The 15,723-nt window shown below is 30.1% G+C and overlaps 1 protein-coding gene and 1 pseudogene across 3 annotated transcripts; both read right to left on the bottom strand.

The window, feature by feature from the left end:
• Window positions 1-1,388: 1,388 nt before the first annotated feature.
• On the bottom strand, window positions 1,389-14,383 carry LOC149878588 (uncharacterized). 2 transcript variants are annotated; one of them, XM_090072895.1, is made up of 11 exons: window positions 14,185-14,383; window positions 14,017-14,062; window positions 8,478-8,978; window positions 7,871-8,359; window positions 3,573-3,633; window positions 3,333-3,486; window positions 2,865-3,084; window positions 2,705-2,780; window positions 1,995-2,044; window positions 1,599-1,835; window positions 1,389-1,511 (listed from the first exon to the last, which is right to left on the bottom strand). In XM_090072895.1, exons 1-11 carry the CDS (start codon window positions 14,185-14,187, stop codon window positions 1,432-1,434), a joined length of 1,917 nt encoding a protein of 638 aa, XP_089929021.1. In that variant the 5' UTR covers window positions 14,188-14,383; the 3' UTR covers window positions 1,389-1,431. The 2 variants fall into 2 exon arrangements, with proteins under 2 accessions (XP_089929021.1, XP_089929022.1); XM_090072896.1 differs by lacking the exon at window positions 1,389-1,511 and having other exon boundaries at window positions 1,640-1,786.
• On the bottom strand, window positions 9,936-13,723 carry LOC149878589 (uncharacterized; annotated as a pseudogene). The gene is made up of 2 exons (XR_016447606.1): window positions 10,228-13,723; window positions 9,936-10,127 (listed from the first exon to the last, which is right to left on the bottom strand). The product of XR_016447606.1 is annotated as an uncharacterized LOC149878589 (transcript).
• Window positions 14,384-15,723: the final 1,340 nt, after the last annotated feature.

Below are 15,723 nucleotides of genomic sequence, written 5' to 3'. Positions count from 1 at the left end.
AAATGCGAAATTTTTTTAAGTTTTTGTTTACGGCGAACAACCCTAGTTTAAAAAGAGAATGTTGACAAACAAAAAACTTATATGTGTTTTCATTAAAAGAAAAAGATCATAACAAAAATTTAGTCGATTCACCATCCTAAATTTGTTTGTGGCTTTGGTTTGCTGAGAACGATACAGTGGAGTTTCAGAGATTGTTACAGAGAAATTGTGATATTTCGAGAAACAAATCCAAGTAAGGTTTATTTTTATGCTTTTAGCATGCTCACTAATATAAAGCCACTTAAAACAGGGCTTCAAAAAGTGTTTAAAATAAAAAAAGATAACCTTGCTTATGATGAGAGAGTTGAAAGAAAAATTAACAGATATTGCTCCAACGCCACCACATTAATATATATTGCAGTGTGTCTGAATACAGATTTTTCTCGTATACTACATTGTAAAACTATCCTTTAAACATGTTAACTTTGAAAATAATTATTTTCAATAAACTAAAAAAAAGTGCAACTTTCTACATGCCATTATGCACCACCAGGGTTTGGTGATATTATTGACTTAAAATAATAATCATACTTTTCGAACAAAGGGTGCTTTTTGGGACGTAAAAGTTAAAAAGAAAAAAATTTATCTGAGATTGCTACTTTAAATTCCAGTTTAGTTTTTTTCGATCTTTGTTTATCAGACCATTGTTCTCCCTACGTAAATTTATATTGTGCTTGTTACTGAAATATGGGTTGAGTTGACATTCCAGTTGTCAGTTTAAATGCCTCGGCGTTAACTTTAAAAAAGAACACACAAAGCTGGCGTTCTAATAATAAGCATCGAGCAATGGAAGTCATTAATGAACGAGGAATGCTTCTGAAAACCAAAAGTAAACTGAACGAGTTCGAAGGATATCTTTAAAGAGAAGAGTCTTTTGAGAAACATTATTGCTACTTCGAATATCAAAAAACTTCTACAAAAGCAAGAATAGAAACTTTGGAAAAAGCTTGTATAACTTCGGGTGAACGTTGTAAATCTACCACAGCAATGATTTTTATGTCAGCAGGAGAGAATATCAATCCTTCAATACTAATTTTTGCAAGAAAACAAACGACACTATGACAAAAATGTTTCTTCAAATACACTTGTAAATGTTTCTTTATAACAAAATTGAAGTTTATGCGGCCGTTAGAAAAACAGACGACATTTGCAGATTGCGGTAATCATAAAATCAACTTTGATTATATAAACTAATACATATAGCAATGAAATCAATCAACAAACCAACACACCTTCATAAAGACACTAGAGAACAGCACTTTTTTCAGACAATTCAGTTTGTGATGTGTTTCTTTATCATAATTTTAATTTCTTTTTACGAGTAAAAAATAGAAAAATAAACATGAATCTTTTCGACATGATATTTAAAAGTTATCCAAAACTTAAAATTGGTCAAAAAAAATCACTCCATTTAATCCTCAGAATCCAAGAATCGTTAATAGATTTTCGAAAATATAATCCTTCATCGTTTCCTAAGATTAAAAGTAATTTATTTTGAACATCAGTTTGAAGCATTTATTTATATTCCTATATAATTGAAGTATTTAAAAAAAAATTACCCATCCATTGTTGATTTTCTAATGAGTAAACTTGTTCATCATTCTCTTCTAATTTCTTGCATCCGATTTGGTTTATTTGATAAGGCGCACTTTTCAGATATTCTTGGTTGGAAATTGTAAGCCATTTTTTTAAAGTACTGTGGTACATCAGATAACTTTTTTGGTTTCTGTGTATTGCATACAAGTCTCTAGTATAAAAATGATGGCCCAGTATAGAACCTACTCGCATATCTAAACCTTTAAACCGAGGTAAAAGACGAATTAAAATAATATTGCATGTAGCTTTTTAAATCTGGTACACAACGTTTTAGTAATCACGTTTAAATAACAATAATGCTACAAATATATGGGGAGAATAGGCTAACAATTTCTCTCTTAAAAACAACTGTTTCATACCTGTCCAAAATTCACCGTCGCTTTTTGAATAAAAGCATGCCACATCGTGACTAAAAAGTCAAATTATGTAAAAAACAGTTGTGATAATCTTGTAAGAAATTCTTTACTAAGAGTTTTAAATTATATTAAAGGTATACCATTAAAACTATTTAAGAAATTTTAAAGTTTATTTTATTGTAATGTTTAAAAAAAAATTAAATTTCAATTCAGCAAGTTAATTATTGGTAAAAGTTAAAGTGAAGCCGTTGTATCAAAAACAACCTTAGCTTATCTATTATAATGCATGAAACTTAAAAATGGCGTTGAAAACATAAAATTTTGAAAAAAGTACCAAAAAATTTGTGTAAAATGCGATAAAAACAGTTAAAAATGTGAAGAGGTTCGCACCTTTCACCACCTCTCGGCACCACTACTATTATCAGTTTACAACAATGTAAAAGATTGTTTGACAGCTTCAAAAGATTTATAAATTGACGACTTGGTAAACTAATTAGTTACTTAGTAAATCTTTTAAAGCTGTGAAATAATCACGTTTAAAACAAATATTCAATGAACGACCTAATTGTTAGTTTATCGATTGCCAAATAAACCGCATTTCAAAAGAATCTTAAAATCAAGCTACTGAATTAAGTAATCCTGCTTGGTTTTTTTTAAATGTACTGACAAACTTCATTTTGCCACAAAATTGATTGTTAAGAATTGTCAATTACCTAATGACATATTGATTCATACAAACATAAACAAGACCTTCAGCTGCATCCCAGCATACACCTCGACCATAGCTCTCTATTCGTAAAATAAAAAATTTATTCAACATTCGTTCAACGACCAAAGAGTTTGATATAATTTCAACGAAAATATTTTACGAACCTGGAAGAGCGTTTTCATTTCTCGGAATTTTCTGATTTGCATCGTTAGTTAAATTAATTTTGAAGCTTTTATACTCATACCATAAGATTCCTGCACTGTTTTGGAAAGTCAGTTTTAACAGAATCTCGACAGGAAAATGCTCTTGTACCAAAATGCTCGTCATATCTGAACTTAGATTGAGGTTATGATTTACGCCAGTGGTATTAAAAGCACCAGGAATCTAATGGAGTGTATTTATGTGGCATAGTAAAAAATTACAATTTATAAAATTTAAGATTTACATACTCTGTAGCCTTGGTTCCAAGAAAAAGCTTAAACTGAATTAAAATTTAAAACAAAGAAACAATACTTGAACCATTAGCATAAAATCGTTGAATGCTGAATCTATGCACCAACAAAGAAAATTCACATTTTAAAATGAATGAACAAAGATAGAACAGTTAAAAAACATCTTAAAAAACAACATACTTTAAATGTAGAGATGTTTTTATGAAAATTAACTGTTTCGCTTGCAGAAGAGATCTTCAAGAAAATGGGTAAAAAGTATTCCCATGTAATGTTGTAAGCAATAACACCCGGCTCATAAGCATAAACGATTGAACTGGACAAACTCATTTGGTCTCTGAAAACATATGGTTTTAAATATCGGAAGTATTAAAAAAGAATGTTGGTGTTACCTGAAAGAAAATACGTTTTCAAATAATTTACTTGTTTGTAAACAGCCCTTTGATGTTTACTTTGATGAGTGGTTTGCAACTTCTGCTTCCAACTTAAAAAAAAGTTTATTATTTAGTCTTAAAATTAAAAACATACAATCAATCAAATAATAGGATGATATGATAGTGTGGTTTATCAATAAAGTTTAAGAGGATAATGTAATAAGATGTGTTTGGATAATAGATAATAGGGTGATATTGTACGATAATAAAAGAATATAATGCAAAAACTTGCAAAAACAGTTTTTGAATACTATTGTTTAAAACAATTTTGCATAACATTGTTTACTAAACTTTTTTTTCTTAATTTTGAAACAGGTAGTGATCTTCTAGCATAACATTGTGTACATTTTACTTAATTTTACTAAATCATACTAAATTTTTTTTGTAAGTTTCGAAACATATATCGATCTTCTATAAGTTTTAAAAGATTTTTATAATGTCTCTGACTAATTCTATTTCTTCTCATATTAATTTCAGTTTGTAATAAAATTTTCTTTTTTACAGGTTTTCCAGCATAAAACTTCAGTTACAACTATTCAAGAATTCTGAACTTAGATGAAAACGTCTACTCCACTAAAGTTGACAGCATAACTATAGAACAGGTATAGATAAGATCCCAAACTCATCAAAGGACTAATCAAATCAGAATTCAAGCAAGAATCAAGAATTAAACTTATACCATAGCACTCATACAACGGAAAGTTCAATGAGCCTCATCATTAATTAGATAAAAGTATGCTTGAATCCTAAAATAGCTTTATAGATCAGGCTTGGCATAAACTGAATGAATGATCTGATTATTGCAGGACATTCTATCTCTATTTATGTAACATCATCAATTGTATGTTAAGCATTTCCAAAGTGTTTGCAACCAGAACATCACATATCAAACACCTATCCTTTTAATCAAATATCTATCCTTTTAATCAAAATATATATCCACTTAAAATACTTCTTTTGTTAACCGCAACTGACAAAAAGTTTCAAGCATCTCCACGTTTTTTCATTATCGCGCAATAAACCATTTTCGAACAAATAACAAAAAAATACTTTGTACACTCTAAACCTTTTGCCCTTCACCCGTCACCTACATTATAGTCAGAACTTTCTGTGGGTTTCGCCCATTGATCTGCATTGTTTCTAATAAGCAGTTATTACGTTTTTGAAAAAAAAAGTAACATGTTGCTTGTTTGCATCTTCCACTATACTATTTCGTAAAATATGGACAATGAAATGATGGACAATGAAAGATTATTAAAGTTTGGTTGCTCTTTCTGCTTCTTACCATCTATTTAATGTTTTGCGAAGTTTAACAATCATTAAAAATACAACACTGTTCGAACAAATGTTCAATACTTATTGTTACTTCTAAATGTTACTTCTCAGAGGTCATTTGATGCATAAGATTTTTACTTTATAAAAAGTAACGATATACATTTTCGAGTTGATAACGCTTAAAAACGCATTTGTTTATCTGATTTTTTATGTCTGTGGAACAAATTTGGCTTCTACATATGGCCATTTTCAGCCATTTGCAGTATACTCTAATAAACGACATGTATCTTTATTGTTGCTATAAAATCTGAAATCAGCTTAACTCCTATTTTAGTACAGTCATCATTAAGTTTCCGAGTACAAAATTTCAGCAATTATGATGATATGAAAACCTTTTTTGTCAATTTTCAACGACGTCAATCAAAAATTGTAAATCCAAGTTTCGGAGGTAGAACGTAAAGCTCTAATCTATTCCAGTTATGTCAACTAAACAAGTTAAAAGTATAACTACTTGAAAAACTTTTGGTTTTCCAAAGTCAGTTCCAATTCTTATTACCGCATAATAAAAGTTTTTGGTCATCTGCAATCCTTTTAGGCAATCACCACGCTAACGTCGATTGATAATTGGTATAATTGGTGCAATGAATAGTTCAAGACGCACTATCTCTGCAAACGGCTGTGAAATGATTTTTAAACGCACTAGCAGTAATTGCAGAAATGATCGGATTTGCTTTGTATTTAAGCGCATTGTAAAAGTTCAATAAATGATTTAATGGTGCATCCTCGGCTAATTTATATATCATTAATTATTAGCTATTGATAAGCTTCAAGAAGTTTGCAAAGTCTCAGAACTTTGAAACTTGCTGGTGCTTAAATACTGCGTGGTACCACCAATATCCCCTGGTCAAGCAGACAAATTTTATTGGCGCATTTCAAGTATTTTTTAGTTAACAGACCAGATGAGAAATGTTGCGAAACGTTTTGATAAAAAAGGATATGAAAGTTGCATAAATGTTTTTAGGAAATCTAACAAAATGTATAAAATGCCACGTATCAAATGGAATGCTAAAGGTCACACTAAAGAGCTCTAAAATATTTTTAGCAATTAAACATTGAGAAAGAATCAATTTTCAATACGAGTTTTCATTGAATACAGTAAACGTTTTTAACTTCAATGGAAAATCTAAGAGGACGTCACATTAAGTTGATTTATCATGAAATGTATCATATATAAAAATAGTTTAAAATTGCATTTACAATAAAATACCTCTTATTAAAGATTTAAGAGACTATTTTAAATAGGGCTGCCAATTCGAACTTTTTTTTAGAAGTTCGAACTTGAACATGTTCGAACTATTTGGGAAAAAAGTTCGAACATTTTCGAACTTTTTTTAATGTAATAAAGTATTCAAAATAAAAGAGTACAAGTTAAAAACAAAACCGTTTATTTATCTATTCATAAAACTGTTTATTTATAAAAACAAAACTGTTTATTATTGAGACCCGCTTCTCATTTTCACTACATTTAACTTGAAAAAATTGTCTATTTTAGAATAAACAACATCACTCAGTATTTTTAAGTGTTTGTTTTAAAAATGTTAATGCATCTAATGTATCATCCCGTAATGAGCTCCTTATTTTTGTAGCAAATAATCCTAGGCTAGAGAAAGCCCTTTCAGCCTCCACAGATGTCGGAGGAATAGTTTTAAGAGCATTAAAAAGCATTTCTAAATTTTTGGGTCTTGATTTGCTGGCTTCAAAAAGAGCCATTTCCTTTTTAATGAGGTTAGATCCAAGTTCACCTTTGTCTACTGTCATTTGAAAATCAGATGTTTTAATGAAACATTTAAGTTCTTGAGCTAAAGTCAATTTCATGTCAGCATTTTTCATATCATCAGTTATATCACTGTTATTGACTTCTCCATCAGCATCAGAGTCTTCCTCGCTAAACTGGAATAATCTTTGAATAAGATAGGTTGCAATATTTGCTATAGAGTTTCCTTTTATTTTATTCCCAAACTGATCATCTTGATTCAAAACATCTGGGTTTGATAAATACTTCATTGGATGTATTAACTTTATGTTTCTCCTTTCAACAATTCTTTTTTCAAATTGCTGTTTTACAAGTTGACTAATTGGCGTGTTGGCTTCATTCAATTTTTTCCGGATGAATTGAATTATAATTTCAGAAGACAATAAACCAGCATCACGTTTGGAAAGTGCTTCAATAGCTAGTTTGAGCGGCTTTAGGGCAACACAAAGGTTATTAACTTTATCAAGTTCACCACCATAATCTTCATTAACATCTTCAATTGAATGAAGATTATGGTGGTGAACTTGATAAAGTTAATAACCTAAAGTTAATCACTAACTTCATTGTTATTACCAACTTCAATGGTATCACCAACTTCAATGGTATCAACAGGTTCATTGTCAAAATCATCGTTTGGTAGTGCAGCACTTTTTTTTTTTAAAAAGCACATCAATTACGCATAAATGGATAGCATGATTGTAACATATTTGTTACAATCATGCTATCCATTTATGCATAATTGATGTGCTTCTGGATGTGCTAACGTTTTTGAAAGAAGCCATGTTTTATTTTTAATTAATGTTTTAATTTTTTAGGCATTTCTTCTGAAAGTTCGAACTTTTAAGCGAAAAAAGTTCGAACCTGAACATTAAAATTTTGGCGTAAAGTTCGAACGTTCGAACTTGAACACGTTCGAGCTAGCAGCCCTAATTTTAAAAATATCTACGTTTAATTAAAAAGTTTCTGAAAGAATAAAAGCTAATAAAGATGGGAGATAAATGTTGCAAACGAGGAATAGCCAATCAAGATTTAAAACCTGGCAAATAAACAATTTACATCGAATAGAGAGGGCAAGTTTAGAAAACTTGGTTAAACAAATACGTTTTGATTTTCATAAAGTTTTGAAAAACTTCCATGAGTTTTTCAGATTTTGAGTGGATGACCCATCTTACCGTTTGACATACACAAATAGTTCTTACCCACATAGACATTTTTTATGATTAAGTTTCGAACATTTCCTGGTTGTGCGTCATCCCACGGGTTACCGATGTAAACTTTAACTTCTTGAAATTCTCTTGCATCATTATTGACTTCGTAAAAGATATTGCTTTCTTCCAGCCATACTGCAAAAACATACTTTCCTTCAACAAGTAGTTGCGAAACTCTAACTTTAGTCCATTTCATCCAATTCATATGCAAACTGGACTCAAAATAATTATTAAGGTTTCCATTTAATGCAAATGCAAAATGAAAACGATTACTCCAATGTATCCAAATAGCAGGGGTCCTATCGCCGTAAGTGTTCATGTTGCTTCCTTGAGTTAAGTGAATAATGTTACTCCATTCAACGTGCGCATCTGAAGTAAGATTCACTTCAAATGATAGCTCGTATTCTTTAGGAAGGTTATTTAGAATTGTAATCATCTGATTTTTCTTTATCTCTTTCTCTTCGATCATGCTGAAGAACTCTATAATAAAACATTTCATTGCTTTTACCGTGTTTCTTTATTGCATATAGTTAAATCGATAAGAATAAAACTGTTTGTTGAGAATTTTGCAAGAAAATTTAGTTTACTAAATAGTTACCTTCACAAGTGTTTAAAATCACAAGTTTTCTAATAAATCCTGGTTGTGCATAGTACCACGGATCGCTCAAATATACTTTAACGTTCTGAAATTCTTTTGGAGATGTGTTTTGTGAAGTGAAAACCTCAGTTCCCGCAACTTGAATCGAGAAAATGTATTTCATATCAATAAAGAATTGTGATATATTGACTTTGGTCCACTCCATTAACTGAACTCTCACTGCCGATATAGAAATACTTCTACTTAGATCGTTTAATGCTGAATTAAAGTACAAATAGTTGTCTGGTTGAAACCATACTCCTGGGGTTCTGTTGCTATAATTTCTGTTATCACCGTCAACTGTTAAGTGAATCACATTCGTCCAATTGTTTAAAAAAGAAGTCGGCATAAATTCAAATGATAACTCGTATTCCTTTGGAAGACTAGTCAGAATAGAAGCAAGTTGATCTTTTTTCAATGAAACATTTTGAGTAACGGTAAACGATTCTATTACAGTTTTAGCTAAAATAAAAACATTTAATGAAATAAACCTCTCAACAGCGAAAATATTTTTCAAAAAGTTTAAAAAATGTTGTATTTATATTATATTTATATTTATATATATGTTATATTACTGAAATAGATTTAGTTACTATTTAAAGCACAAAGTAACCAAACTTTTTTACAAAATATGAACTGCATTTTAAAACTTTTCTTTACAGATGAAAAGAAATTTAGGCCCATGAGTTATTTGGATTTTTGATCTCTTTCTAATTCTCTTAAATAAGAATCACTTTTTCTTAAATTAGCCGATGCGGAATATTTTTGAGGGCCAAGGTCTATGAAAAAATACCTGCGCATATTTTTTCTTGTAATGCCACACTTTGAAAAAGAGCCTGAGATACCGAGCTTGTTACATAAGTGGTTTTTTTGCGTACAGTTAAACTTTAAAAGATGGTGAATTTTGATATTTCAATCAACTTTTACATCATAATTTACGAATGAAACTAAAGTTATAATTGAAAAGTTTACATTTTGGTGGCTTAAAGTTCTGATCCCCCCAATATTCGGATCTAACATTTCCTTTTCACAAACTTTTTCTACAGTTTCTGCAAATTATTTTTTGTTTTTAGGGTTTTTCTTTTGTTATCTAATTTTTGCAAATTCGTTCCGGTAATTTGATATTATTAACAATGTCAATTTTATGGCTCGTAAAACCATTATTAAAAAAATACGCATTTTTTCAATTGAAACATTTTTTCGAAAGTTTCTCACTAATAAAATGTTCATAACTTTATTACAGGGTTGGAAAAAACCCGGGTTTTTTTAAAACAACCCAGCCCACTGGGTTTTTTTGGGTTTTTTTGGTTTTTTTTAAAAATAGCTTTTTTTGCTTAGAAAATGAAAGACATAATACCTATTTTGCATTTAAACTATCTTTATACATTTAATTTTTTCAAAATAATAATTAAAAACACATGGTAATAGTTATATTTATTGAAAAGAGCTTTTACAAGGAAAGTGTAATAAATTGAAGAACTGTAAATGAAATTCTCCTTATATAATTTTACTTTGTTTGATTATTACAATAATTTTCAATTCTTGTCAGCTTTTCAGATGTTTTTAGCAGATTTTCAGTTAAACACTTCCTCTGGGATTATCAAGAATAAACTAAAACAAATATAAATTACACTTAAATAATAGAAATAGAATTTTTTTCAGAACTTAGATGGTTATTCTGAAGTTAAAAACAATTTTTCCTACTACTTACCTACTTATTGATCAGATTCGATATCATCACAGGAACTGCTGTCAGCTGCTGAGCTGTTGTGAAATGATTTGTAAATTTTCACAAATTTCATTGCCTTATCTGCACAAAGACGATTCCTGATCTTCGACCAGACAAATCCAAAGGTTGAAAATCATCTCTCAATTGAGGCTGAGCTAGCAGGACAGGAGTGTAGAGAAGCTAGAAAGCTACAGAAATTGGCAGAAACCTCTTATCCCTGATTTAAGATCTAGTAACCTTTCCTTTCATGATGTTCCACCATTCTGATGGAGAGATAACCTTCAATGATTCTGAGAACATTTGCTTGGGGAACACCTCCCTGTCCTTCAAGTTAAACTTATAAAGTAAACCCAAGAACTCAGGGTTCCTGTCCTCTAACCAATGTTCTGCAATGTTTTCATTATCATTATCAATGAAGCTTTTGTAATCATCTACATAGCGATGGTCAGTTATATAGGCCAAAATATGAAAGGATTGTACAGCATCTTGAAATCTCTTTTTTATTGCATTACAGTATATGGATAGCTCTTCATCCTTTATCAATGAATACCAGTTATGAGCTGCGTCAGAGAGATGACAAGAATCACTCTGCATCTTGTCTAAGGCAATCCCCAATTTTTTCATTTCACTAAAAAGTCGACTTGCCTCACGTTTGATGGCTATATTCTCAATTATTCTTCTAATATTGGCTGGAAAATCTTCCATCTTCTCTCCATAGATCTCCACGTAGAAGTTATAAGTTTTCTGGTATGTCTCAATCCAGATAACTTCAGAGTTCCAGCGTGTTTCATTTGGCAGCTGAGGCATATATCCACCTTTTTCCTTTAACAAACCATGGGCCATATGCACATTTCTAAAATATTTCTGAACTTCCACAACCTGTTTTAGAATTGTTGAAAAAGAATTGCAAATGTCTTTCTGTAGCAAATTCATATAGTGTGCATTACAGTCATATGTTAACATATCAGAATACTCTTGTTTGATCAGCTCTTTCATTTTCTTCATCTTAGCTTCATTGTCAGTGCAGACAGCAAGTACAAACTTATTATAATCATTTTTTATGCTAACTATAGCTTCATTGATGATTTTGAAGCAGTATTCTGCAGTTTTTTTTTCTCATCCTGAGTCAACTAGTTGTACAGATAACTCTTTTTTCCATCATAAAATGAGTGAGCAATTATTGGGTCATTCTGAATACTAGACCATCCATCTTGACAAATTACCAACGTGTCTTTGGTTTCCAGTTCGTTCTTTATCCCAGCTGACAGATCATCATAGACTTCATTTAATAGATCTCCATCCAGTTTCTTTCGGCTTGGTGGGACATACCCAGGACGAAAAAGAGTGCAAAGTTTCTGAAACTCACAATTTTCCACTGAATTAAAAGACATGTTAGAGCTGAAAAAAAACCGGGCAACTTGCAAGTCTATGGCATCTTTTTGAGAACTTGATGTTCTAAGTACAAAGTTATTTAAGTTTTTACTTTTAAACCTTTTTGCTGGTGTGGAGCTGGACATAATAGATCCTTCGGAAATTGAAGTATCTGACTCATTTGACAAGAGGCTAATATTGCTCATTGAGCTTCCAGGTCCTGGTTCTTGTTCATCAGTGTCCTTCTTTCTCTCACTTCTCACAATGAATACGAACTCTTTCAATTTTTTCACTAATCTTCTCTGAACAATGGTCACACTGAACACTATTTTTGTCCCCTTCTTTCTCACTGACCTCCTTCCACTCCCATCCTTTCTTCCTTCCACTTCCGAATGGCATTCTTATAAAGATTTTTTTCTGAAAAATACACATTGCATCGAAATATGCAAGTTAAATATACTTAATTCTACACAAATAATAATACTGTTTGAATAAAAGTTTCTTGAGTAATTTGTAAGATAGAACACACGCCTGACTTTGATATGGTTGATGAAAGCCACTGAGATCACTGAAAGTATATTGTAAAAAATACTAAAACTATTTTTTCAGAAATATTTCAAAAAAATCATGTCTTTTAAAAATTTTGATTCTTATTAAATACTATATTCTGATCATACCCATATCCTCTTTTCAATAATAATTACCTTTTAATTAGTCATAATTATGTTTAAATGTTTTCTGAAATAAATAAATCACAGAAAAAAACCAAGCAAAGAGATTCCATTAAATAAAATAATATTTTAAAAAAACCTAATAAAACCCGGGTTTTTTTGGGATTTTTTGGGTGGGTTTTTTGGGTGGGTTTTTTAATGCCAACCCTGCTTTATTATGGTCAAAAATGCATGTGGTAAGATTCGATGCATGTGGAAAGGGTCGTAAACCAAGCAACATCTTTCTTCTACACATTGAAGCACAATATTCTAACAACTTTTGTAAACAATGTACGGTAAAAAGATTATTAGCTTTTCGTATACTTCTCCAAAACCTGTAAACATTTTCTTATTTACACTTTTAAAATGAACTAGTTAGTTCTTCTTATTAAAAAAGTCTTGGGAATGTTAAAATAGTTGGTAAATCTATTGATAGTGTACAAAACAACTTAAAATTTCAAAATCAAATTTGTTTATAACACAGATTTTTTTTCCTTTTTATTTTCCTCTTCAGTACAAGTTCTCTCCCCTATATATTTTTTTGCCCTACCTCATGTGTTTTACTGTTTCATAGTTCGAATGTCATATTGTCATTCTCTACCGTAGTTGATATTACAACCACCACGATTTCTGTGCCAGATTGAATTGTTAGAATTGGTTTTAAAGATCAATAGATCGGAAGTTTTATTGATACATGTCTCTTGAAATATCTTCAAATTCGTTTGACGCAGCTGAAAGTTTCACAAATGATTCGTTTTCAAGCAAGTGCGTAGAGGGTACATTTTATTAACTTTACATCAATAAATAAAAAAATAAAAGACTCTTTTGCTTGCTCTGAACCAAATTCACGAAGAAAAAAACTTAAATAATTTTATCAAAATCTCGTAAAACCTAAAGTTATCAATGGATTTTTTAAATATTTGTTTTCATTTTTATTAATCCCATCAATCTTGTAAACGAAAAATGAAATGTTTTAAATTATTATTTTTGTTATCGGTTAACATACTAAAGCAATACCATAAGATTTATTAAATGGATTAATGTATGATATTCTTGTATGCATTTTTCGGTGCACGCCCAATAACAGGGGTTTTCACTCAAAACATTAGCTACTTATTTGATTCGCAAAAAAGATGTTCCAGATGCCTGACTCTTCTGTGTTTATAATTTTGCCGTATCGCTAATCCTTTTATGGCTTTTGTTCTGGATTTCTCTCTTGAGTAAATAGACTTAAAGTCTGCTGTTTACCAGTTACAAACTTATGGAACATCTTGATTTTTTAAGCGTTTCTTTTGGTAAAAAGTCTGATGATTGATTATATAATGATTTATTCCATCAGCTTTTTCACTGAAAAATTTATTTGCAAAACAAGAAAAGGAAGGATTGAATGTCATGAATGTTACATAAAACAAAAATTGAAGATTTTGTCTAAAATGTGTTGAAGAAAAATGTGACTTTCTTCTAAATACTTTTAAAGGTTAAATTCTCATTTCAGGCTTTCAACAAATAACAACTGATAATTGGATGCGGAATCCAAGACGGACTTAAAAGTAAAGCTGTCTGCAAAACGGATATTCCCAACATGTTTTTCAATAAGATTGAAAAATGAAAAAAGTTAAGCTTGGTAATAACTTAAAAGCGCATCAGCAACTCCTAAAATATTGAAAACAAATCCCAAGTATTCACTTACAATATGTCCCTTCATGAAATAAGAAGAGCAGAAAGATATATGCAATCTACAAAAAAAAATATTTTTCTTTATTTAATAAATAGTGATGGCAAAAAGTTTCATCCAAATAGTTAAGAGATTAAAATATAAAATGGTTGATTTAACTTTGAAAATCTGCAAGTACCACACCATTGAATTTGATTCCTGGTACCAACTTCGAAACGATTTTTGTGTTTAAAAAACCATTACTTTAGTTCATAATTGAATGAGTTTTTTGATATTTCACCTTTATCGTTTTTCACTTGTTTTTTAAGTGTTATTTTTTCTGCAGATTTAAACTTTAAAATCCTAATATGAGGCGATTTATTCACACAAAAAAAATCATAATGAAAAAATGAAGATAGTTCAAATTTATAATAGACTTTAGTAAATATTTTAACAACCTGTTGGCTGTTGAATTATAATTAGTGTTACAAAGTTTTGAATAGGAGTGTATTATTTATAACTTTTTCTAAATTAAAACATCAGTAATTACCAGAAACTTTTTCCTTAAAAATCTATCATAAAACAATATTTTGATAGACTGACAAATATTCATTTTATAAGTGAATTTTTTTGAATTACTTATGAAATCAGTCGTTAGTACAAAAAATATAAGTGAAATTAAATTGTATTCAAAGTAAAATGAATATTGAAGATTTGAAATTTCTTGCTAGATTTTTTTAAATCCCCCCCTCCCCCCCCCCCTCCCCCCGCATTCATGCGTTCGTTTAAAATATATTCATGCTAATTTTTATTCTTAACAATCGCTCATTAATTCAGTTGCAATCCGCTTTTAAAATTAATAATAGATGAAAATGAATAAAAAACTGCTTATTACTAATTTTACAAAGTGAAAGCTGCTTATCTTAATACTACTTCATGTTATTTGATTTGACTAAACGCATTTGTAAATCCAAAACTACGATAAAATATAAACTGCTAAATACATTAAATGCCCGGTTATTTGAACCTCATTGGGGTGTAAGAATTTACTTCATATAAGCGAAGTTTTGAATAGCTAATATCCTCTTTACAGTCACCTATTTGAAGATACTGTGAGGGTGGCGTTTTTATTGTTATTATGTTTCTTTCTTTATCTATTTAATTTAATTTTAATGTTTGGTTAACGTTTAGTTTGTTATTTAGTTTAGCTAACGAAAGTAAGGGGAAGGTTTTGGTTAAGGTTTGTTTGGATTAGGTATATGGAGGTTGGGAACGAGGTTAGTGGTCTGGGTAGTATTTGGTTAGGTAAGGGCGAGGTTTGGGGATAGTTTGGTTAGGAATGGGCAAGGTTTAATCTAAAAGGGCTAAACTTATAATCGCCGTCCTCAGTATATTCTATAATATAATAAAACTCAACAAATGTTTTATTAATGTTTAATGGTAGCACTCTTATTCTTATAACTTTTATATAATACAAATAATATTCTCTTATGCTTATTGCAGTGTTCAATACTGTTTATTTCAATTACTCCTCTTTCTTTTATATCTTTTTTTATTACAAATATCTCTTTTTTAATTAAGTCTTCTGGTTATTCTCCAACAATCAATATTAAAATCTTCTTCTTTTCTTCTTTTATTCAACTGCTTATTAAACTGCTTATTCATCAAAATACTCTTCTTACCACAAAATTCTTTCTCTTCTTTAAAATCCTCTTTAAATCTCTTAAAACTCTTTTCTCATAA

Source organism: Hydra viridissima, unplaced genomic scaffold (assembly GCF_058129835.1).
Source record: "Hydra viridissima isolate aposymbiotic clone 2 unplaced genomic scaffold, HvirCarnegie_v1 scaffold_15, whole genome shotgun sequence".
Lineage (NCBI taxonomy): Eukaryota > Metazoa > Cnidaria > Hydrozoa > Anthoathecata > Hydridae > Hydra > Hydra viridissima.
This window is presented reverse-complemented; position numbering and strand designations above follow the sequence as displayed.

Coding starts and splice junctions, on each gene's coding strand:
- LOC149878588 (XM_090072895.1), bottom strand. Junction 2,045..2,704: donor ATGAATCAATATGTCATTAG/GTAATTGACAAT, acceptor TTGACTTTTTAG/TCACGATGTGGCATGCTTTT. Junction 1,512..1,598: donor AGAAAATCAACAATGGATGG/GTAATTTTTTTT, acceptor TTTTAATCTTAG/GAAACGATGAAGGATTATAT.